At 35.2% G+C, this 26,404-nt stretch overlaps 1 protein-coding gene across 1 annotated transcript; it reads right to left on the bottom strand.

The window, feature by feature from the left end:
• Window positions 1–7,902: 7,902 nt before the first annotated feature.
• LOC106507519 (killer cell lectin-like receptor 8) lies at window positions 7,903–17,918 on the bottom strand. The gene is given in 9 exon segments (XM_013988381.3): window positions 7,903–7,939; window positions 7,941–8,057; window positions 10,979–11,085; window positions 12,194–12,345; window positions 12,488–12,559; window positions 13,780–13,899; window positions 15,041–15,139; window positions 17,225–17,341; window positions 17,740–17,918. Coding segments are annotated over 9 exon segments (855 nt in total). The 5' UTR covers window positions 17,774–17,918.
• Between the last annotated feature and the right edge of the window lie 8,486 nt (window positions 17,919–26,404).

Below are 26,404 nucleotides of genomic sequence, written 5' to 3'. Positions count from 1 at the left end.
AGCCTGAAAGCTTAGTCGTCGTCTTTCCTCTTATATTTGTGAATATCTCTAAACCAATCTTACTTCCTCTACCAGGGTTTTTTAATTCACTTTATTCCCCTGAAAGCTTCTTCATTTCACTCTCTTTATAGTATTTCAGTTATCAAGAGACATGTTGATGGAAAAAAAAGGCCATTGTTTCAGCCACATAGTCAGGGAACAGCAGCTCCAACCATGTCGACGTCACAGGCTAAGCCACACATCCCCTGGAAGCCACAGTGTCCACCACAACCTTGGCAGAGCTAGTGCTTGCTGTGCATCAGCAGCTGTGAGCAGAGACACCTGCTGCACACATCACCCACTCACCCTCACAGTCCTTTTTCTGCTTTCTCTTCTGTTACACAATCATTTGATTTTTATATGCATTCAATTCTATTGGTCCTATTTCACCTGTCAGTGCTTCCTGAGTGTAAGAGTTGCAACACCTCTTGTTTCAATTCCTCAGAGCCCCTGAGAGGCAACAAATACCTTTTTGTTGTTTTAGCGATTGCTGTTACTTGATAGAGCATATGCAAAACATAGATTAAGACTGAAAATAGTGTGTCTCTGCCTATGTCTTATCCCACTTATTCTTTACCCTTTTCAGTTGGCTAAATCTTAAATATTGCCCAAAAAACACCTATTTAGAGGAGACAACTTTTCACAGCCTACATTTGTGTAAGACCTGTTTAACATACTCCTACAGCAGCCCAGGCTCATTTAGCCTTGTCCTTTGACCCTGCACTGTCATGCTTGTGAATTAATCACCCTAGGCTAAAAGCGTCTTGATGGATTAGACTTATTTTATAACTCAGGGACTAACACCTCACATAAGTCAACTCAATAAATGTAACTCCAGTGAATAAATAAATAATATGGAATTTATGATATTTCCTAGAATGTCTGTTCGTTTCTATCATAGATAGAAAAGCCCCAAATCATATTTTGATATAACTCAGGTAAGTATCCCTTTTATTATATATTTCTAGTATTCAGAACTTTTTTTTCTTATTAGGGGCACACCCGTGGCATATGGAGGTTCCCAGGCTAGGGGTCGAATTGGAACTATAGCTGTCAGCCTAGCCAGAGCCACAGCAACACAGGATCCAAGCTGCGTCTGTGACCTACACCACAGCTCACAGCAACACCAGATGTTAACCCACTGAGATAGGCCAGGGATGGAACCTGCAGCGTCATAGTTACTAGTCGGATTCGTTTCCGCTACACCACAACGGGAACTCCAGGTAGTCAGCATTTGTAAAGTGAATGAAGAAAAGGAAAAATGTTTGTGAAAGACATATAAAATATAATCAAATGGAATACCATATTTTAAAAATAAAACTTTTGGAAGCATTTAAAATGGTTAACGCATTTCAACTTCTACCTTTCCTAATTTTAGTAGAAGCCCCCTCAATACTAGACTCAACCATCTACAGTCCAAACTAAAACTGCTTATGTTAAGAGGTCCTGCTGTGGTGCAGTGGGTTAAGAATCTGACTATAGCATCTCAGGTCACTGCTGAAGTGCCGGTTTGACCTTGGGGCTTGGTGCAGTGGGTGAAAGGATCCATTCAGTCCCTGGCCCAAGAAACTTCTATATGCCAAGGGTGCAGCTATAAAAAAAATAAAAAAATAATGGAAATCCTGTGAAATTAGATTGTTATGATGGTTATACAACTACAGATGTGATAAATTCATTTGAGTAATAAAAAATTAATTTAAATAAATAAATAAATAAATAAAATAAAAATGCCTCCTTATATCAAATTAGTGAGTATAATTCAGAAGGATTAAATTGGAAAGTGTTGGTAAATGTGAAGAGTCTGCAAACATCATCAATTTGTTTCTATTTTTAATCAACAAATATTAGATAATCAGGCATATTTTTAAAATCAATTTTAAAACTACCAAATTCATTTTTACCAAATTGACATAAGCCTATGATTACATATACTATCAAAACAAAGAACATTAATATGGATAAACAGGGACAATTCAAAATGGTAAAGGTGTTAAGTGTCCAACATGACATAAAAATCCTTAGTGTGTACATAGCTAATAATAGAGTATAAAATACGTGAGGAAAAAACTAAGAGATCTTCAAAGGGAAATGGATAAATTAGCTGTTATTGTTGGAGACTTCAACACATCTCCATCAATAATTGATAAATCCAGCAGGCAGAAAATCAATTAAGGAGATAGTTGACCTGGCAGCATTACCAACTAACTCGACATAACTGATTGACATTTATAGAACAATTCCTCCAACAACAGCAGAATACACATTCTTCTCGATTTTGCATGGTCAGTTCACCAGGATAATCCTCATTTTGAGCCATAAACACTTCTTAACAAATTTAAAAACATAGAAAATATATATAGTATTTTCACAGAACACAATGGAATTAATACAAAAATCAGTAATAAAATACAACTGAAAAACCCTCAAGTAATTGGAGACTAAACATCATTAAAAAACAAACCATTAAAAACATATGCATCAAAGAAGAAGTCTAAAGGGAAATTAAAATGTATTTTCAAATAAATGAAATTACAACTTAAAATGTGTGCAATGCAGCAGAAGCAGTGCTCAGAGGGAAATGTCTGGCACTAACTGCATATAATACAAAAATAAACACATCGAAAAATCTAAGCTTTTATTTCAAGAAACTAATGAAAGAATTTAAGGCAATTTAAGTCTAAATTTAAGACTTTAAATTTATATTATATTTAATTTATATTTATGTATAATATAATTTAATTTATATTTAATTTAAGAATTTAAGTCTAAATTTAAGAATTTAAGGCAACTTAAGTCTAAAGCAAACAAAAGAGAAATAATAAAAATTAGAGCAGAAACCAATAAAATTGAAAACAGAAAGCAAAAGAGAAAAATGGAGGAAAACAAGATGATGTGTTAAAAAAATATCAATACAATTTATAAAATTCTAGTTGGGGTAACCAAAAAAAAGAAAAGATACAAATTATTAACATCAGTTAATAAGAAACATCACATCAATACACAGTAGCATTAGCATAAATGTAGATAATACAGTAATAAGAGAGAAGTGAGAGTGCAGAAAAAATTAGACTTATGATCAATTATCTTTTGAGTAACATTATCTCATTTTAATGTCTATGGGGCTGTAGCTATGTCTTCTCTCATTTATGATTCTCTCTCTAATTTTTCTTGGCCAATCTGCCTGCAGGTTTATCAATGTTATTAATCTTTTAAAAACTAGCTTCTGGTTTATGGATATTCCCTATTATGTTTCAGTTTTATTTTTTATTTCTGCTCTTATTTCCTTTATACAGTGTTTTGTGTTTAATTTCATTTTCTTAAAATCTTAGTTAACTGATATGAGAGCATTATTTTTCCTTAAAAGCATTTAGTGATATAAATTTCTCTCTAGGTACCATTTTACCTGCATCCCACAAGTGCTGGTATGTTGTACTTATTTTCATTTGGTTCAAAATATTTTTAATTTCATATAAGTTAGAAGCTTGCTACTGACACATGGTTCTCTGAAAAGTTCTTTATTTTCATCAGTCTTTTGTGGGGAAGAGGTCTTTAAATTATAGAACTTCTGTTGATCTCTCTTTAAGTTCGCTGGCCTGTTTTTCCATCCTCTCTAATCCACTGTTCAATCCATCCAAAAAATATTCCATTTCAGCTGTACCTTGTAGATATAGAATTTTCTTTAAGTTATATTTTGTAACTTTCTCTGCGGATGTTCTCTGTCTATATAATCATGCATATGTATCTTTTTAATATATTTACAAAAGATGGTTTAATTGCTTTTAATTCCTTAGCTCTTAATTGCAATGTCTGGTTCACCTAGGGTTGGTTTCTGTTGATTGTTTTTTAAAACATGGTTCGCATTTTCTTGTTTCTTTACATGCCTAGTGGTTTTTTATTTTTATTTTTTTTGAATGATGTACTTTTAAAGATTTGGATTTTATGTTCCTCTGAAGAATGATTATTGTTCTAGAGTCAGTTAACATGTCTGGAATCAGACTCCAAACTCTCTTCATTGTATTGGCCAGCAGCTGAAATTTCACTACGTTCTCTCAGTTTCTCTTTTTTCACCAGGCCTCCTTCAGCTTCCTCTGAATATATACAGTTATGTGCTTAGCAAAGGATTCAGGCAGATTTCTGGGGGCTTTTTCACAGTATTTTCTGAAACACATATAAACATATATATTATTTTTTAAATTAATCATTCTTTGCCTTGATTTTTCTCTTGAAATCAATGTTATAAAAGAGTATAATAAATAACAACAATCTTTGCACTTCTAAACTTTTGTGGTTATGTATGGAAGTTTCTTCTAAGAAATACTTTTATTATGACATAAAGCATAGACCTATTCTCTTTTATCTTTTTGAGGGGTAGAGGGTAAGCTGTGATTAAACTGAGAGAATTTTTGAAAGCAAAGTTAGAGAATTGAGTCAACTAAGAAAAATTTTAAATTATTGGCTTAATCATCAAAACAAGAGGAATAGAACACAAGTCAGTTACACCTATATTGAAAATTCTTTCAGAAATTGAAAACTACAAACTTATTCTTCAACTTACAGGGCCACATTCTTAGTTTCTCCCTTCATTTTCCTAGTTGTATGTGAACTTTATCATCTGATTTTGGACATTTTCTATTTCAATGTTCAATTTTTTTCTGAAGCATTTTATTGGCCTATAATTGTCAGAGAAGTAATTAAAATGTTTTATAAAGGGTTCATCAGAGTAAATTACATAATAAAGTATCCAGATGAAAGGGATACTGTGAAAACACATAGAGAGAACTTAGAAAGGGTTTGATTGTCAGAAGGACTCAAGTGTGTCATTTAATGTGATAGATGTAAATAAAATCCAGGAAGTGAAAATTGATTGAGATAAGTGATTTAATATTGTATGTTTTCAGAAAAAAAATTGTATGATGATGAAAAGTGAATTTAATAAATATATACGAAAATTGATAATAAATGAGATTAAAATAAAAGATGCTCTTTGAAATAAGCTTGGAGTTATAAACTCTATTATTCAGATGACGAAATTCTCTACAGCAATAGGTGAGTGAAAATGGAAAGAAGGAACAAATGTTGTATTTCTTTCTATGTTACTTTGTTCCTTAACGTGTGAATTTTTGGATCATGTGTCCAGTTTTTGTTTGTTTTAAAATATTTAAATCAGTTGGGAGTATTATGTTACAGTTTTCTTATAAACTGCTGGGTTTTATGAGAGGAGTTTCATCAGCTTAAATGCTTTTTAAAATTTATTTTATTAAGGTATAGTTGATTTACAATGTTGTGGGTTTTTTTTTAATTAAGTAGTTGATTTACAATGCTGTGCCAGTATCAGCTTAAATGTTTTGATTCTCATTTTCTGTGTTATTCCTATAGTATCTTCATTAAGTGAAAATACTTTTTGTGGACTGGGATGGTAGGTGCCATGATTTGTTGGATTCCAAGGTCAAGAGTGGCTCCTTCTGTCAATATAATGATAGTGCAAGGCAGCATCTTAAATGGATGGATTTTGTAGATAGGAGATCTTTTTTTAGATGTCATTTTGTCTGACACTCCCCACTTCACATGCCTACACTTGCTGCTTTTTTCCATTCATTGTACAGACTCTAAAGGTGTTTCTTCCTTCCTTGATACATTTCCCAGAAGTGCTGCTTTTCAAGAATGACTTTTAAGTTCCAGAACACACTTTTCAGCCCTTTCCTTCTACCTAGAATCTGATCTGCTGGAACTCCTTGGAAGGATCTTCACAGTTAGTGTGCTTTTCCTGTTTCAGAGGTAGTGCCCAGTTTATCTAAAACCCCCAGAGCACCACAAAATTAGTTAGAAATAACTTCCTAGACCCTAGGGGTTATTTTTCTACTTACCAGTAATTTGGAGATTTTGTATTTTCTGGTTCTTAGTCAAGCTAAATTTGTGTGAATTGTTTAGGGCCTGGGTGCCCCTAAACAGCTTCATGCAGAGTGCTGCAAAGTAAAAGCCCCTAAACTAATCCCAAATGAGGGATTGCTGACCAGGATGCTACCATAGGTCCAGGCTTAGGCGAGCCTGCCTGTCCTGCGCACCGTCAGTATTCCAAGTCATCTACGCTGATGACTTTGGCGGGCATGGAGGGCAGGGGCTGCTGTAGCAGGTTTTTGTTTGTTTGTCTTTTTTTTTTTTTTTTTTTTTTTTTTTTTTGCCTTTTCTAGGGCCGCTCCCGCAGCATATGGAGGTTCCCAGGCTAGGGGTCGAATCGGAGCTGTAGCCACTGGCCTACACCATAGCCACAGCACAGGATCCGAGCCACATCTGCAACCTACACCATGGCTCACGGCAACGCCAGATTCTTAACCCACTGAGCAAGACCAGGGATCAAACCCTCAACCTCATGGTTCCCAGTCGGATTCGCTAACCGCTGAGCCACGACGGGAACTCCTGCTGTAGCAGTTTTTATTTTTCCATGTGATGCCCATGGTCTTTTAGGCTCCGTTAGGAGGTCTGGATGTAAACAACTGCTATTCCCTCACTCTGTATCATCCATTTCTGAAATTCTCAAGGAAAATAGTAACTATCTCTGCCTTGATTGATTTTCCTCATTCTTGACTTTCATGTCGTGAAGAAACAACAACATAAGTAGCATGTTATCAATGTTTTGCTTTTCTATGACCTGGTTGGTTAACTTTAGTAAACTATTTTAATTTCTTATTTAGAAATGACAGCCCTAGCAGAGTTCCTGGTGGCACAGTGGGTTAAGAATTTGACTGCAGTGGTTTGGGTCGCTGCAGAAGTATGTGTTTAATCCCTGGCCTGGCACAGTGGGTTAAAGGATCCTGCATTGCTGCAGCTGTGGCATAGGTTGCAGCTGCAACTTGGATTTAATCCCTGGCCTGGGGAATTTCCATATGCCTTGGGTGCAGCCATAAAAAAAGACGAAAGAAAGGAAGGAAGGGAGGGAGAGATGGAAAGAAGGAAAGAATAAAGGGAGGAAGGGGGAAGGAAGGAATAGCTTTTAGCTCTATCAATCTATAATATATTTTATTGATAAAAAGTAATTATAAGGTCTAAAAGGCATTTTCTAATATCAAAGATGGAGTAGTACAGTTACCCAAGAGAATGAGAAAATTTAGATCATTAAAATGATTAACAAAGCAAAAACAGAATGAAACATGGATTAGCCAAGGCCTTCCATGATTGTTTTATCTAAACATCATTTAAACATTTGACACTGAAAAATGCCCTTCACTGCTTTATTTTTTATTAGCTCTTATGATCAGTTAGAGTCTATCTGAAAGTAGCCTTTGGCAGGATATTTGTCTTCATCACTAAGACAAGAAGCAAGGAATTAAAGATGTAAGTGAAGTTGATATACTGCAAACCTGTTAGGAAGACTTCTGCAAGCAACTTGAAAAGTAGATGACAATTAACTTTTAAAAATTCCCTGCTTTTTGTTTCTATTGACATTTCTTCATATTTCTTACAGCCTTTGTATGTTGTATATTCACTTTAATTGTATATTTATTTATATTGTATGTTCATTTATATTTCCCCACTCTATTTGTTCTAAAGGTTTATTTCCATAAGGTCACAGCCATAAATTATAAATAGATTCTGAAATATAAAAAAGATTCCCAAAGTCTAAGTATTTACAATCAAATGATATGTTTATTAATTCATCTGTTTAATTCTCAGAAAATCAAACAGGTTTTGAGTTTCTAAGTTTTTTATGCTACACTTAACAGTTCTTTAACTCTAGACCCTGTCTTCTTCTATCACGAAGGCATTTATCCATTTCTGCTCCAAAAAGAGTTTGAATAACGTGAAGCGATAATGGAATAAAGGAGGTCAGATCACAAATCTGGAATGTTGTTGGGATGTGCAAACTTCTTAGCTTTTCTTTCGACCTTCTTCTTCTGAGTTTTTAGCAGACAGCCTTCTCACACATGCAGGAAAAGGATGTGGTACAGTTATCAGTACCAACACTGTGCATATTTGCATACACACATTTCCCCTGGAAATCCGTGCTTGGCTCTGGTAGACTCCTGAGAAATTTAGAAAACATGTCACTGACCACTCACTGTGTTCAAATTAAGTAGCACTATTAAGAAACTTATTATGTGAAATGTATTATACCTGGTGCTGTCGGGAACTCAAGGGAGTCAAAGCACTCTCCTCTTTTCAAAGAACTCATGTATTTATACATAAAAATGTGATGTGCATATAAGCAATACATGTCTTCACTAAATGTGATGATTATTTATAAATACTTATAAATGGGAAGGATAACTCCTCTATAGAGCAAAAGGGAATGGTCTGGCTGGAAAAGGGTGGCAATAGTGGGAAAGGTAGGATATATGATCTGGGATACACAATTAAGTTCAAATACAGATCAGCATGATAGCAACCACATGCATGTCCAGCTATAGTTGGAGGAGGCATATATTACTTGTAAACACATTCTATACAAAAGCTAGCCAAAATTAGTAAAATTTAGAATATGTATACATAAATATATATGTATATAGGTTTATGTGTGAGTGTGAGTGTGTATCCTTCAACAACATGGATTTGAACTGTGCAGGCCCACTTGCATGTGGATTTTTTTCAATGGTAAATATTACAGTACTACAGGATCTGTGGCTGGTATAATATGCAGATTTGGAACCGCCTATAAAAGGACTGATTGAAAGTTCTAAGCAGATTTTTCCACTACATGGAGAGGTCATTGCCCCTAACCCCCTGCATTGTTTAAGCATCAACTGTGTATATAATATGCTGGGACACTTCCCTCTGCTCTGACATGTTCACCTTAATTTATACAATCATCATTTATATAAATGCCATGGGATAGATCCTATCAAATACAGGATCAAATACAGATCAGCATGATAGCAACCACATGCATGTCCAGCTATAGTTGGAGGAGGCATATATTACTTGTAAACACATTCTATACAAAAGCTAGCCAAAATTAGTAAAATTTAGAATATGTATACATATAAATACTCTTATCAAATTTAGTCCTTTACTAAAAATCTAGAATATCTTTATTTATATTGTATGTTCACACACATTTTAAGTCAATGTCAACAAAATTACTTTTCAACAACTCTAGAGCAAAACCAGTTGTTCAGTGCTATCTGGGAAAAAAAGGCAAAGCTAGTTTACTGAATTATTAAACGCTTGGTACATTTGTTTTAAAAATGCCAGATAAACTAGAAAACAAATTTGAACTGTGCTGGGAAAATTAAATTGCCAAAATATTTCATGTTATTTCATTCAGTAATTCAACATACCTATTCAGTGTTTTATGTTCCAAACATTATATAAGGTTTGAAGTAGAGGAATACTTTCAAGTCACAAAATTCCAATGATTAAAATGATAAATCATGAAAGTTAGAATAGACAAACAATTTGATGCAATAGTACAAGCAAGTCTGGGAAAATATTCAAGTATATTTATGCATAAAATAGTAATACAAGCTGAAATATTTGAGATGTAAAAATAACATTTGGATATTGAATTTTTAATAGATATTACATTAAAATCAGTGATGAGGAGTTCCCATAGCGGCACAGCAGAAACGAATCTGACTAGGAACCATGAGGTTGTGGGTTCAATCCCTGGCCTTGATCAGTGGGTTAAGGATTCGGTGTTGCTGTGGCTGTGGTGTAGGCCGGCAGCTGCAGTTCCGATTAGACCCCTACCCTGGGAACCTCCATATGCCGCAGGTGTGGCCCTAAAAGGACAAAAGACAAATAAATAAATAAATAAATAATAAAATCAGTGATGAAAGAAAAATAATTTAATAGTACTCTGAGAGTTGATTACCTAATTGAAATACACATAGAGAGATATAAAGTATATGTGTATTTGAACACAAATGTACATGCTTCAGCTTTTCTCTCATGTCTCAGAATAAATTTCAAATGAATAAAGACAATCTCATTATACTTGTGTTAACCATTTGTTCACATAATAAAAACAAACGTAAAGGACAAATAACTAAAGGAAAAAACCTGGTAAAATCTGCCTGCAAGAGAACTTACAAACTAAATACATAAGGAACTACATCAAAAAATAAAAGGTAAATGGGAGAAAATGGTCAAAAGCATTATTATAGGTTATTAAAAAAACACCCTCACTAAACATTAGAATACATAATATGGAAAAAACAAAAATAATCAGCTACTGAGATTACCAAAACTTTGAAATATTATCTAAGATTGGCACACAGTGATAAAACAGCTTGAAAATGTTTTTGCCATAGTTGTTTAGTGCAGTTTTTTCTTTGTTTGTTTTTTGGTTTTTTTTTTTTTTTTTTTTTTTTGCTTTTTAGGGCCATACCGGGGGGCATATGGAGGTTCCCAGGCTAGGGGTCGAACTGGAGCTATAGCTGCCAGCCTACGCCACAGCCACAGCAACACCAGAGCCAAGCCGCGATACACCACAGCTCATGGCAATGCTGGATCCTTAACCCACTGAGCGAGGCCAGGGATCAAACCCATGACCTCATGGTTCCTAGTTGGATTCATCTCCACTGAGCCACAGCGGGAACTCCAAGTGCAGTGTTTCTAAAGAGCAATTGAAAAACATGTACTTAAAACCGAAAGAAAGAAAGAAAGCTCAAATTATTTGGCTGAAGAATGACAAATCTATACTTCTTCCCAGTAAAAATACCAGAGAGGTCCCCAAATTCATACTATTGATACTCTTCCCTGTAATATATTTCTTATCCCAAATTGTAATCATTCAAATTATCTTACAGTAAGGGTATATTCACACTAATCATTATATCACGAACAAAATAGTATGAAATAACAAAATATGATACGAAATTTAAAAGCAAAAAATAAAGATGTCTAAATTCTGTGTCTAGCAATCGTCTCTATTTCCTCAATCTCTTTAAACCAAAAACATTGAAAAAGGAATAAGGAGTCAGATTTTGTACTAGAAACTTACAGGCCAAGAGAAGGAAGGGAGCCATCCTTCCACTTCCATTGATTGTCCTCTTCGTGATAAGATAGGCCAAGCCAAGTGTGATTTACTGCAAGTTGCCTCATGATGTTCTACATGGAACCAAAATACACCAAGATATTAATACTATAAATGCACTGGAGATGAAAATATAGAACTTATGCCAAAGAATCATAAAGATAAAAAATAATGCAGTCTAAATATGCCTACTGATAAATAAAACACTGAAAAAAATATTTCAATTCTTCAATGTCTGTGTGTTTCTCAAAGCAGGAATTAAATATGAAGAAGAAAAAATATATATATACATAAAATAAAAAATTTTTATACTCTAGAGGACACCACACAAGGATATGAATTATTTTATCAGTTATTCAACACTGTGCCTGTTCTTCAAACTTGAGATTAGAGCATTGAACAAAAATGAAAAGCTTCCCATCTTCTGGGATATGTGGGCCAGATAGAAGTAAACAACATACATATAAATGATGTGGTATCTGAGAAGGTGACAAGTGCTATGAAAAACTAGAGCATGGTAAGAATTCTTAAGAGCACAGAGGAGGGGTGTTCCCATCGTGGCTCAGTGGTTAACGAATCCGACTAGGAACCATGAGGTTGTGGGTTTGATCCCTGGCCTTGCTCAGTGGGTTAAGGATCTGGCATTGCCGTGAGCTGTGGTGTAGTTTGCAGACGCGGCTCGGATCCCACGTTGCTGTGGCTCTGGTGTAGGCTGGCGGCTACAGCTCCGATTCAACCCCTAGCCTGGGAACCTCCATATGCTGCAGGAGCGGACCTCAAAAGGCAAAACAACAACAAACAAACAAACAAAAAAAGCACAGAGGAGGTGTCTGAGGGGGCACTGATACACAGGTTGCAATTTTAAGTAGGGTTGTCAGGGCAAGTCTCATGATGAAGGTGATAACAGAATGAATAGTTGAAGGAGGTGAAGTAGTTAGCCATGGTTGCATCGAGGGAACAGCAGACGCAAAGGCTATGCAGTGAATGCATACATGGTGTGTTAAGAAAGCAAGGTGTACAGAGGTGGAGCACCCCGGGGAAAGATGACTAGAAAGTGAAGCAAGAGAGTGTGCCTAAACCTGGTTTTACCCAGGTGCCCCTGGACAGCAGACGAACCTTCCCTTCCACTAGTGGCTACTCCCTATTTCTATCCCAAAAGTAAAGAATGAAATACAATCTCACCATCAATCTATGCCTTTCCATATTTAAGAATGTTGCATTCAAAGCGACACAAAGATCAGAACACTCTGACCAAGAAACCATTTTCAGAGTTTGGTGGTAGCAGTGGTTTCTGTATTTTACCCAGTGACTCAGGGGAGGTCCACACCTGTCTCCTAGGAAAGAAAATATTTATAACTCAGAGCCCACAGAACTTCACAGACAAGGCCTTGTGTCGTTAAACCTTTTCTCCCTTAAAAGAATGAAGCTATTATTAAACATGACCATCATCTCAGAATTTTCTCACATCCAAATTACCTTGTTTGGCATTTAGTTCTCGTAAAGCCTCGGTGAGATACTCATTCTGGTTTAGGATCCACTCTAGGATTTCTATATAGGATAATGAGACTTAACATTAGATAAGAATACACATTACACCGGGTATTTTACTGTTGAAAGAGTTGTAATAATAATAATTAGTGATAACGATCAAGTGGCAAAAGGTACAAATAATTTTAGTCCAGTTCCCTCCCCTAGTTAATTAGTTTCATCTCTGGCAGAAGTAATCGGCTGCTTAGAAACCAGCCTTTTAAAATGCACAGCTTAGTAATTAGAGTCAGCCATACTGTATTATAAAATCAAAGTTGTTGAGACACTAGATTTTAATTGTTGTCAACACAAAAAAGAAATGATTATGCGACATGATAAAGGTTATATGTCAATCATATCTCAATTTTAAAAAACAACGAGTTCTTTTAACATAATGACTCACTCTCAGATAGTTCATTTAATTTTTCAATGTAAGTTCAATAGCTCAAAGAAAAAAATAACATTTTAAGCAAGGCCTTTGTAAAATATGTATTTATTATACCATAGACTATTTTTATAATTCAATGAACATAAAAGAAGCTTGTGGAGTTCCTGTCGCAGCTCAGTGACGATGAACCCAACTAGTATCCATGAGGATGTAGATTCAATCCCTGGCCTCCCTCAGTGGGTTAGGGATCCAGTGTTGCCGTGAGCTGTGATGTAGGTTCTCTAGCCAGGCAACTTCCATATGCCATGGGTGCGGCCTTTAAAAGACCAAAAAAAAAAAAAAAAAAAAAAAAAAAAAGAAGAAGAAGCTTTATAATGCCATAGTATCATAAACACCTCTCCTTAGGAGGCACTTAGAAACTATGAAAACACCATTGCTTTAGGATATTTGAGTTCTTCCATTTTTATGCTCCCTGAACACCTTGCACATACCTCTACTGCACACCTGAAAGTCTGGGGGTTTTTTTTGGTTTATATGTTTTCTCTAAGCCTTCCAAGGGCAGGATTCATATGGTATTTACCATTGATCACCTGCCAAGTGGCTAGCCTCTGGTGTGCATTGAGCAAATATGATTAATGAATTACTATAAAACACTCAAGAGGTTGTATTGGGTAAATGTGAGACTCACTCAGTTTCAGAAGGTATATGAAGAACTAAAAGAGTCAAAAGCCATAAAAGCCACCGTGCTGCCATACTGGCTCCTGTTGCATTTGGCAACCAACCATTTTATAGCTACAACAAGAGAAACAATCTAGCATTCTGTAAAGATACTTCATTCTAGCTCTAATATTACCTTTATTTTGGTCAAGAGCTTTCTGGACCTGAAGAAAGTTTTCATCTTTGTTTTGGAAAGACTCATTCCATTGGTTAAAGCTCTTCATCTTACTCTGTGATTCCTGAACACTTTGAAAGTCTAGAACAAGAATTCCAGATATGTATAAAACATATGCTCAGTTATGAGACAGTGGGATATTAGATTGCAAAGCTTAATGTTTATAGTGTATCCTTAATAAAGCTCCCCATAAATGTTTTCAAAAGCTATCAAAAGATATTTGGATAAGCATGTTTTTATTTCTCTACTATTATTTCTAAAGTCTAGGCCTAAATCTAAAATATCATCCTAATGCCTTATAAGATAGAATGTGTGTTTATAGTAACAGGACAGTGGTTTAATTGAATTAAAACAGACGACAACAACAACAAAAATGAAGTCTCAGATCTTTTGGCATCAAGACTTGCTATGATGTATGGAGTTCCCGTGGTGGCACAGTGGTTAACGAATCCGACTAGGAACCATGAGGTTGTGGGTTCGGTCCCTGCCCTTGCTCAGTGGGTTAACGATTCGGCGTTGCCGTGAGCTGTGGTGTAGGTTGCAGACGCAGCTCGGATCCTGTGTTGCTGTGGCTCTGGCGTAGGCCGGGAGCTACAGCTCTGATTCGACCCCCAGCCTGGGAACCTCCATATGCCGTGGGAGCAGCTCAAGAAATAGCAAAAAGACAAAAAACAAACAACCAGAAAAAAAGGACTTTGCTATGATGTATGGAATTTCACCTCCTAATCAAATTTTAGAATGCTGAATTCCAAACTAACCTTATCAATAAGAAACTACTATTTTTAAACAACTGGTTGAGAATAATTTTTAATAATTATCATAACATTCTCAATCTAATTTAGGATGCTGCAGGAATGGGCAGTTAGAACAAGCTGTAAAAGAGGTTACTTTTTATTTTCAATGTGAAGAGAGTTACAAATTCATCTAGTTTAATATCATAGTAAGTTGTAATTTTCAAAATAATAATAATCAATCATTAATATCAGTATCTTCTGCAGTCATTTCAATAATATACCCTCCTGGGGGGGGATGTTATTGAGAGCTCACCAGGTTAAATTCCTTCATGGAGTAAAAAGTTGTGATACTTTCAAGTCATTCTTTTCCTGTCCTCTATTTAGTATGGCAAGAAAACATTTATCAAAAGCTATCATCTGGAAATGGTTTAATGAAATATGATAATCTGATAAATAATCTATTATTTTCTCCCAATTAATCAACTTACACTGATAACCAAAGAATCCACATAACATCAAAAGCAGCAGGCTGAAGATTCCCAGGATCACAGGAATTATTCCATACAGAGAAAAGGGAAAACAAGAAGCTAAGAAACAGAGTGAGTAAAAATCAGAGATAAGGTAAGCTCCTGTTATTTGAAAGGGTAATATCATTATTTTCCTTTTATTATTGTTTTTAAAAATGTCCTAAATATTCTGAATAATAATGCCCAATATGTGAATTACTATTAACTATCAAGCTAAATAAGGGGGAAAAACTATTTTAGAGGATGGTAGAAAAGAATTAAATAGCAAATCTGACTTCTATCCTGAAAAGCCAGCTTACAAGGGCAGCCTTGGCTGAGACCTGGCAACTTAGATGTTAGCAGGGCTTCCCACAACCATGGGTTGATAAGCATAGCTCACAGTACCTAAACTGTTAGTGCTACCAATATCATGTGCTGAAACTTTGCTTTCCTTTCAGAAGTCTGGAGTTTCGTGACATGCCAGGCAGACGCTGCCTATGTGATTAAGTCTCAGATACATGCCCTGAATACTGATTCCCTAATGAGTTTCCATGGTTAGCGGCATTTAACACATTGTCACAACTTGCTACAGGGGAATTCCTGTGATCTGTGTGAGTCTCCCAGACGAGGACCTTAGAAGCTTGAGCCTTGTTTCTCCCATGCTTCACTCCATGTGCCTTTTCCCTTTACTGATTATGCTCATTAACCTTTCATTGTCCTAAATCTTAGCTACAAATACAACTGTATATTGTCCTGTGAGTTCTCCTAGTGAGTCATGAAACCTGAGTGTGTCTTTGAGAACTTCTAGCACAGGTGAAAATTTTACATATAGGTATTATTAAATATCCTGAAGGACCAGGCACAAGGTTTTAGTTCAGATTACTTGATCCTCATCAATACGACCAAATGGAGAAATACTTAATGATTTTAAATCTGTGCTGTTGTTAAGACAGAACTCTTTATTTGAACTCGATGACTACTAGTATATTCCCCTCAATTCCCCTCATAAAGAATTACAGTAAATCTTTGTGAATGTTTTAGCTGACAATATTTGGTTTAGATCAAACGACATTTATAACGTATTCAGTTTCACAAGAATAATATGCTATAGCCTCACATTGTAGAAACTGAACTTGCAGAGATTACTGTTGATAGTCTTTTACTGGTAGATGTATTCCCCACCAAAACAGATTTATTATGTTTTGGCAGAACTGCACTTCTGAAACAAAGTGAAAAGTTGCCATCAAAGAGAATGGTTATATTCATAGCTAACAGCCTAATAATTTCTCTAACGTTCTGAATAATATTAAGCTGGTAGTTATCAACTAGAGGAAGGGTTGTCCTCTAGGAGGACATTTGTAAATGTCTGGAGACCTTCTTGGTGTCACGACTGAGGGGTGAATGGTACTGGTGTCTAGTGTGCAGAAGCCAAGAACGGTGCCAAATAGCCTGAAATCACTAGAGAGTCCCCCACAATAAAGAGTTATCTAGCCCAAAATGTCATTAGTGCCTAGGTGGAGAAGCTCTGCTCTGCTAAACTATGTTTAAAGTTAATTATGGTCAAAGGGAGGCGTGTGATCCTGTGGGACTGACATATGCACACTGTGGTATATGGAAGGACTGGCCAACAGGGACCTGCTCTACAGCATAGGGAACTATATCCAATATTCTGTAATCATCTCTGTGGGAAAAGAATCGGAAGAAAGAATGGATGTGTGTATACGTATAATAGAATCCCTTTGTTGTACAGCAGAAATTATCACAATATTGTAAATCAACTATACTTCAATAAAACAACAAAAAAAAGGAGGCATCGTGTAATAGGGTTCTACCTTTCTTTGTCTTTTTTACAAGTTTGTTGATTTTTAACCTTGATCATGTTGAAGTCTCTCAGTTTTATGTGAGGAAACAAGTCTAAATTTGGACAAATGGCTTCTTCTATCTTTAAATAGTCTCCTTCAGATGTGAACGTTTCAAACCTCTCTGTCAGAAAATAGGCTTTTGTTTGACTTCCATGTATGTTTTCAAAATTTTTTCGTCTTTACATTGTCTCTAAATTTGAAAATTTCCACATGCTAATAACTAGAGAAACATAAAATGAGAGGAAGAAGTACCTTATGATAACAAAGAGAGAGAAAATGAATAAAACCTGGAATTCCACTTTACCATCCACGTTGGTGTGTTCAGGAATTGGGCGCCATTCATCCTCAGGAGGAGGAGGGGGGAGGGCAAGAGATGGTTCCAGGTCCGCAATAGGGATGGTCTCTGTCTGCTCTGTGTTTTCTTTTAGCATAGAATACACAGAATCACTTTACAACTTTGTAAAGCAAATGAGGCTAGAACTTAAGAGCTTCATTACTCTTGTCAAAAATCACTAGAAACACAACCATAAGTAGTAGTAAAATCAAAGATACACAAACCACATTTCCACTCAACAGCCCATCCAGCTATCCTAAAACGATTTAAACCGGTGGACTTCATTTGGGGTCTAGCCAAGAAACAGATAATTATCTCAGTTAAATAAACTGAAAAACACGCTTGGAAAATATGGGAAAAAAAAAAACAAAACAAGATGTTTCATACCCCCACTATAATCATAACTAGCAGTTATGATAGACAAAAATAACACAAATTTTCTTTTCAGTAAAATAGCATAGGACATCTAGATTTTAAAAAAATACCTGGATGCTGTTCACAGTCTGAAGAATTTGACATTATGGAGCCTTTTAGATGATTTCTTTATCCCAGTGGTGAAGAAGAGCTTCAAAGATGTTGGCAGGTGAATGAAGAGTTATTTCTGCTACTAGCTTCCTAGAGCTGATGAGAAGTCCAGACCTAGCCCCAGGGGAGACAGCTACTTACAGTTGTATGATACTAACTTAATTTGGTAAAAACCACAGAGGAAATGTCAATCGATAACTGGATATATTTCTAATACACAAAAATAAACTTGTCCCTGCTTAATCAAACGATGTACAACAAGCCTTTTAAATGCCATCTGGTTGGTACAGGTAATATGCCATCACTCTGGAAATAAATTAGGGAAAGCCAGTGACAAAATGTTATAACTGAGTAGAGTGAAATTTTTTATGAGAATTAAGTATGCAGTGAAGAAAGATATAAGTATATAGAAACTAAGATTTTAGAAAACCAGAGGAATAAAAAAAAAGAATAACACTAGAAATAACAAATCTGTTGCTCAAAGGGATTTAAATGACAGCCTATACAAAAATGGCATTTGAAGATAGCGATCGCATAATAAAATTTATGTATCCAAATAGTGACAGTTTGGCTTAATTTTTTTGGTACTTCCCCCACCCTGACTTTTTTTCAAAGGAGAAACAAATTCTATTCATAGAAATATGGTTGGGTAGCCATCGACTACTCATAGAAATATGGTTGGGTAGCTATCTTTTGCTTTTTACCACTCAAATGAAAAAAGCTCAATATTTGTAGTGTGAAGAAATACATATTGTACAAAAACAAAAATAGACATAAGAGTCTTTTTCATTGTGGTTAAAACCTCATAAAAACAAATGTGTATTTGAGTCTGGCTGAAACCACACAAGATACCTCTGATAAGGATAAGTTTCCCATCTTTATTTGTCCAGTTCAGATTAAATTGTCTTACTAGTAATCCTAAAAAGATATCACATTTTATCTCTTTGTGTGTGAAATGCAAGTTTGGTTGACTAAAAAGAATATTATTACATTACTCCCCACTTAAAGAGCTCAGTAAATTCAGGAATGGAGAGAGCAGAGGCTTAGTAAAAAGCATTCCACCTTGATTTTCTGCCTACACTGTAATTCATTTCATTTTGTTTACTTTCTGATTCTAAATTTAAAAACCTGATTGCATTGCATTGGGCCAGGATTCAGATAAGTATAAGTAGGAAGAAGGAAAAAGTATTCATTATTACTGTATGATTAACAATTATAAAAGCAAAGATGAAAAAAATTAAATGGGAGTTCCCATTGTGGCTCAGCAGGTTGAGAACCTGACTAGTATCCATGAAGATGTGTGCTCGATCCCTGGCCTTGCTCAGTGGGTTAAGGATCTGGTGTTATTGTGAGCTGCAGTGTCGGTCAGCAGCTGCAGCTCCAATTCAACCCCTAGCCTGGGAACTTCCATGTTACATAGGTATAGCCCTAAAAAAACATTACATGGATAACCACAATAGCATCCATTATATTAGAAGGTGATTCTATTATATTAGAAGGGAAATAAATTTGTACTGTAGCCCTGTGACATGACTAACCACCTCCACACTTGGGTAATTATATGTTCGTGCATTTTAAATAGAGACTCTTTTAGAATGAGCTAGAAGGAAGATTTTATATGTTTTGTTGTTTAGGAGCAAAATCAATTGAGTAAGGGGAGTTCCCGTCATGGCACAGTGGTTAACGAATCCGACTAGGAACCATGAGGTTGCGGGTTCGATCCCTGCCCTTGCTCAGTGGGTTAACGATCCCACGTTGCCGTGAGCTGTGGTGTAGGTCACAGACGCAGCTCGGATCCTGCATTGCTGTGGCTCTGGCGTAGGCCGGTGGCTGCAGCTCTGATTAGACCCCTAGCCTCGGAACCTCCATATGCCGTGGGAGCGGCCCAAGAAATGGCAAAAAAAAAGACAAAAAAAAAAAAATTGAGTAGCAAAGTCATGGGCACATATAATAGCATATGTCAAAGGAAACGAGGAAGGAACATGAGGAAATACAAGAGGAAGAGAAGGAAGAGAAGAACAACAGCAAGAAATGTTTAAATCATGTGAACATAGAAAATTATTTACACAGTGATCACAGGCAACTGGACTACAGAGAGGAAATGATTACTTACATTTGTTTCATAGTGAGGCCTCATATTATATACATGTGTTATGTGTATCATTTTTTAAAGAAATTCTAATAGAGATAGGCAAGTAAAAGCAAAGTGTGATTAAGCATAAAAAAATTCATGTTGTGGACAAATTTTATCTTGGAGAACACTCATAACACTACTATATCTGAGCACCGGAAATATTGGAAAAATTGTCCATAAAGGAAGGGTTGGTTAATTCCCTATTAATATAATGACATATTGTAATCCAATTAATCACTTAATTGAAATCTGCTTTATGACAAAGACATATGTTACTGTAGAGAAATTGATTGAATAAAAAGACTACATCAAACTACAAAGATTCTGCATTGCAGAGCAAACCATTGATGAAATGGAAAGACACACTTAAAATGGGCGAAAAGATTTGCAAATCATATATCTGATAAAGGGTTAATATCCAAAATATATAAAGGACCCATACAACTCAAAACAAAAAAAAAACTGATTAAAAAATGTTCAGAGGAAATGAATAGACATTTTTCCAAAGGATGCATACAAAAGAGCAACAGGCACATGAGAAGGTACTCAACCTCACTAATTCAGACGGATTTAAATCAAAACCACAATGAGATATCACCTCACCCCTCAGAATGACCATCATCAAAAAGACAAGAACAAATAATTGGTAAGTATGTGTCCTGATGGCAGTAATACAAAATGATGCAGCCACTATGGAAAACAAGTATGTAGATTATTCAAAGAACTAAAAATAGAACTACCCTATGATCCAGTAATTCTACTCCCGAGTATATAACTGAAAGAAATGAAAACAGGATGTTGAACAGATATCATTACTCTTTACTCTTAGGTTCACTGCAGCATTATTAATAATGGCCGAGATAAGGGAAACAACATAAATGATACATTATATATATAGGTAATGAAATATTTTATAACAAATATTGATAACTACATATTCATAAATATGTAATAGAACATTCATTATCCAGCCCGGAGAAAGAAGTAGCCTTCTTTAGGGCATTATGTGAAATGGAATAAGCCACATAGAGAAAGACAAATGGTATCAGTTATGTAAATCTGAAAACAGAGTCAAACTCATAGAAACAGAGAGTAGAAGGTAATCCAATAAGTGGACCCGAATAGATGTCAGCCATATAGGGACAAGGGCCCTTCCTGGGGGCAAGTCCAATGCTAGTGTTTTGCATTGTTGTTCTACCTGACCGTCTTCTATTATTCCTTTGTTCATTTGTTCCACCTCGGAGAACTTGGGCCCGTGAAATCGAACAGGGGTTTATTCTAAAAGAGGAAATTTGCATTCAAGAAAAAAAGATACATGGAAAAGCAAAAAAAAATCTTCCTGTTTCACAGCGCACATTATTGGAAGTACTTTAAATACTGACAATAGCAAAAGGACACTTGGTCTTTATATTTCATTTGATATCATTATTAAGAAAAATAAGGTCTGATTTTCCCTTGTTTGTCTGTGAAATAACCTAGAAGACAGTCAAATTCTCCTATAAATATGTAAGAAGTATTTTAAGGTCTTAATAGTGAAAGTTAATATCTGAGGATAGTTTATCTGAAATTATGAAAGAAATCGCTAATCAATATTTATCATAGTAAAGATATTTTTCTTCTGAATATACAGAACAAATACTTTTTATCTTCTAATCTTTTATTACCTCTACTATCCTAGCTTTTAAAGAAATTACTGAGGTAATTTTACAGTTTATTTGAAAGTTAGTACCACACATCTTACAATTTTCACCATTTTGCAAAATAGACAAAGAGGAAATAGCTTCAAACTTGCTCTTAGATAATAATATATTTAAGAGCAGTTCTCTATTAACACCCTCCTATGATCAAATTGCAAGTCTTAGAGTGCATCTACAACTTGATTGTACCATGAAAAATGGATTCTGCTCTTTAAATTAGTTAATTGTCATACAGATTTTTGCAGAGGCCCATAAAACAAACAACAACGACAACAACAAAAGTTGGGTGGATTACAGGTCGATTCATAAAACAGATCCTTGGAGAAGGAAAGTCAAGTTTTACAGTGGTGAATAAGGAAAAAGAAAAGAAGACATCACAATATCCAAATTCTCAACTCTGCCTGTATACATCTAATTCAAATGGTTACTAGCTCCCATGTATGACAGGACAATGTTCCGAGTGGAAAAGGACTTGTCAAAAAGAATAATTCTGACCAAATAGCCATTTCCACACGGTATCAAATCATTTCAAATGTTCTCCTTCAATCATTTAAAATTTTAAAATAGAATGCATCTAGGAGGTCTCTGGTGGCCTAGCAGTTAAGGATCTGGTGATTTACTGCTGTGACTCAGGTTCAATCCCTAGCCCAAGAACTTTTGCATGACACAGATGCAGCTGAAATAAATAAATAAATAAATAAATAAATTTAAAATAAAATAAAATGCATTTCAAGGCAACACTTCATTTCAAATCCATTTTAATAAATTAAAAAATGCTACTAATTTGTATGCATTTGCTATATGTCATTTTAGACCATTTTAGACATTTAATAATATAAAGCAGGATAAACATTTTGAAATTAATGTAATTAAACCATTGTCACTGACTTTAATGTACTACTAAGAAAATGCAGCTTAAAGCTTTAACTTAGGATGAGCTAGATAAAAACTTGTCAAGTGTGTATTCGAGAAATCTGTTCTTATTGTACTATAAAAATAGTACAAAAATTAACAGAATAGATTGTGAACCTAAAGACAAATACAAAACTCCTAGAAGATATCATAGGAGAAAATCTTGATGATCTTGTGTTTGTGTTTGGTGATAACTATTTTTTTTTTTTTTGTCCTTGCCCCTGGCATGCAGAAGTTTTCAGGCCAGGGATTGAACCCAAGCCACAGCAGTGACAGGAGCTATAGCATTAACAACACTGGATCCTTAACCTGCTGTGCCACCAGGGAACCCTGGTCATGAATTTTTAGTGCAAAGACAAAGGCACAATCCATGAAGACTGATAAGCTGGAATTGATTAAAATTAAAAATATCTGCTCTACAAAAGACATAGTCAAGAAAATGAAAAGAGAGGCTACAGACTGAGAGAAATTAGTTGCAAAAGACATATCTGATAAAAAGATGTTATCCAAATGTACAAAGAACTCATACCTCAACAGTTAGAAAACAAACAATATGGTTTTGTTTTGATTTTGCTTTTTAGGGCTGCATCTGTGGCATATGGAGGTTCCAAGGCTAGGGGTCGAATCAGAGCTACAGCTGCTGGCCTACACCCCAGCCACAGACACGCCAGATCTGAGCCACGTCTGTGACCTACACCATAGCTCACCGCAATGCCAGATCCTTAACCCACTGAGCAAGGCCAGGGATTTTTTTCTGCTGCACCAATGTCCAACAATCTGGTTTTTAAATGGGTCAAAGGCTTTAACAGACGCCTCACCAAAGACAACATCCAGATAGTAAAAAAGCATATGAAAACATGTCCCACATACTATATCCTCAGGAAAATATAAATTAAAACGACAAGCTACCACAATACATCTATTAGAATGGCCAAAATCCAGAGCACTGTTCCAAGTGCTGTTGAGGATGTGGGGCCACAGGAACCCTCATTCATTGCTGGTGGGAATGCAAACTGCTAATGTCACTTTGCAAGACAGTTTGGCAGTGTATTACAAAACTAAACATCCTTTTACCATATGATCCAGCATCAGACTCTTTAGTATTAACCCAAAGGAATTGAAAACTTATATCCACAAAAATTCTGCCCACAGATGTTCATCACATGTCTATTCATAATTGCCAAAACTTGGAAGCAACCAAAATATATTTCGGTAGGTGAATAGGTAAATAAACTGTCGTATATACAGGCAGTGGAATATTAGTCAGCACTAAAAAGCAATGAGCTATCAAACTATGAAGTGACATGGAGGAATTCTAATGAATATTACTAAATGAAACATGCCAAGCTAAAAAGGAAACCTATGGTATGATTCCAACTATATGACATGATGGAAAAGGCAAAACTATGAAGACAGTAAAGATCAATGGTTGCCAGGGAGGAGGGTGAAGGGAAGAATAAATAGGTGGAACACAGAGGATTTTTAGGGCAGTGAAAATACTCTGTGTCATACTATTAATCGTGTGTACATGTCTCTTTACATTTGTTCAGACCCATAGATGGTTACAACACCTAGAACGAACCCTAATGTAAATATGGACTTTGGCGATTATGATCTGTCAGCATTGGTTCATCAGTTGTAACAAATGTTCCACTCTGGTGGGAAGTTTCTGTACCTTCTCCTCAATCTTTCTGTGAACCTAACACTGTTCCAAAAAATAAATACAGAGAGAAACTTATGTTTGAATGAAAAATAAGAAAATACACACCCAGTTAAAAAGAGGAAAAGATCAAAGTTGACCCTTTACAAAAATAGATAGGCTGATAACACTCCACAACAAGAGTGACTAGGGAAATACCAGTTAAAACAAAAAAGGATATAAGCACACACTTAACAGCCAAATTCATGAAAAATAGTACAGCCACTGTAGAGAAGAGTTGGCAGTTTCTAATAAGTACCAGCAGTAGCACTTATATTTACCCATGTGAACTGAAACATATGTCTACACAAAATCTTGTATGCATGTATTTATAGGATCTTTTTAAATAATCAGTAAAAACTGGAAGCAACCAAGTCATTCTTCATGCGACAGAAGAAAACTTTAAAACTTCATTAGAATAAAAAGCTTCGTGATATTGAATTCGGCAATAATTTCTTGGATATGACACCAAAAGTACAGGCAATGACGAAAAATAGGTAAATAGAATTGTATCAGAGTTTAAAATTTTTGTATATCTAGGAACATTATGAAGAGGGTAAAAAGACAACACATCCAATAAGAGAAAATATTTGCAAATTATATGTCTGATAAGCATTAACTCTTACACATAGAAAGAGCATATAAAGTTCTTCTAAAACTCAACAGCAAAATGCCACCCAATTAAAAATTAAACAAAGGACTTGAATATACACTTCTCCACAATAAATATAAAGAGTAATCTATAGGCATATGCTATGATACTCAACATCATTTGTCATTACAGAAACACAAATCAAAACCACAATGAGAAATCACTTCACAAACATTAGGATGGTTATTACATTAAAAATTAAGATAAATGTTGACAAGAATGTGAAGTTAGAACCCTCATGCATTCCTGATAGGAATGTAAAATTGTGCAGCCATGAGGGAAAATAGTTTGATGACTCATCAAAAACTTAAACTTAGAAATTAGCATATGATCCTGCATGTCCAATTCTAGGGTATATTTTTAAGAAACAAAAAGCAGGACTCAAAACAGATACTTATGCATCAATGTTTATAGTAGCATTATTCACAAAAGCCAAAAGATGGAACTATCATAAATGCTCATCAACAGTCCATCATTTTTAATGAATGTTTAAACAAAATGTAGTATACACTTACGATGGAATATTATTCAGCCACAAAAAGAAATGCTATTCTGATACACAGTACAGCATGGATGAGTCTTGAAAATATCATGCTAAATGAAATAAATACCAAAAATATAAAAATTGTATGATTCCAATTATATAAGATACCTGGAATTGGTAAATTTATAGAAACAAAAAATAGTATAGAGGCTACTAGGGGTTAGGGGTTGGAATGATGGGAGCTACTATTTAATGGGTACAGATTTTCTGTTTGAGATGAATAAAAAGAAAAAGTTCTGTTAATGAATAGTGGTAATAGATGTGGCACATTAAAAATGTATTTAATGCCACTGAATTGTACAGTAAAAATTTGTTAAAATGGTCAGTTCTGTGTTATGTAATTTTCCACAGTAAACGTTTTTTTGTAAGAATGAGCTTTTGATGCACAAAACCATATGGATAAACCTTATTTGAATTCTACTAAATGAAAGAAAGTCCATAGAACTGTACATCACGAATAGTGCATTTTAATGCAGCCTGAAATAAATAAAAATTCATTAATTAAGATGTCAGGAGATCCCAGGATAAAATGCAGACCGTGACAGATGAATCTATATTACACAGCTGCACTGAAGGGGATGGGAAAAATAGAAGCTGAGTTAAATAACTTTGGAAAAAGCTGTTTTGACCAGAAAGTATAAAGGTAGAGGCAAAAAGAATATAAATAGTATTCTAAATGGTCAATTTGTTTTTCATGTTAGTATAGCTAACACTTCTAAAGCTGATTTATATGTACAATAGGTTTGAAACAAATAGATGGTGGTCCGTGGGAGCCAGGTTTCACATTTTCAGAAAGATGAGTTAAAGATAAGCTATAAAGGAAAGGGCAGACTAAATCCTGTGCTACTAGAGACATCTATATCCATTCATTTTTAACTTAATGTATATACCGATGGAGAGAGACACAAACAAATATGCCTATGTTTGTACCCAAGATATTAGTGTATCACCTCGCTCCCTCCTATTAAAGAGCCTAGAAGCACTGAA

The sequence above is a fragment of the Sus scrofa genome, chromosome 5 (genome assembly GCF_054392235.1).
Source record: "Sus scrofa isolate SSC_HxYL_T2T_F1_AM1 chromosome 5, Sscrofa_HxYL_maternal_Yorkshire_Landrace_v2.0, whole genome shotgun sequence".
Classification (NCBI taxonomy): domain Eukaryota; kingdom Metazoa; phylum Chordata; class Mammalia; order Artiodactyla; family Suidae; genus Sus; species Sus scrofa.
The sequence above is the reverse complement of the archived record's forward strand: the minus strand, read 5'-3'. Positions and strand labels throughout refer to the sequence as shown.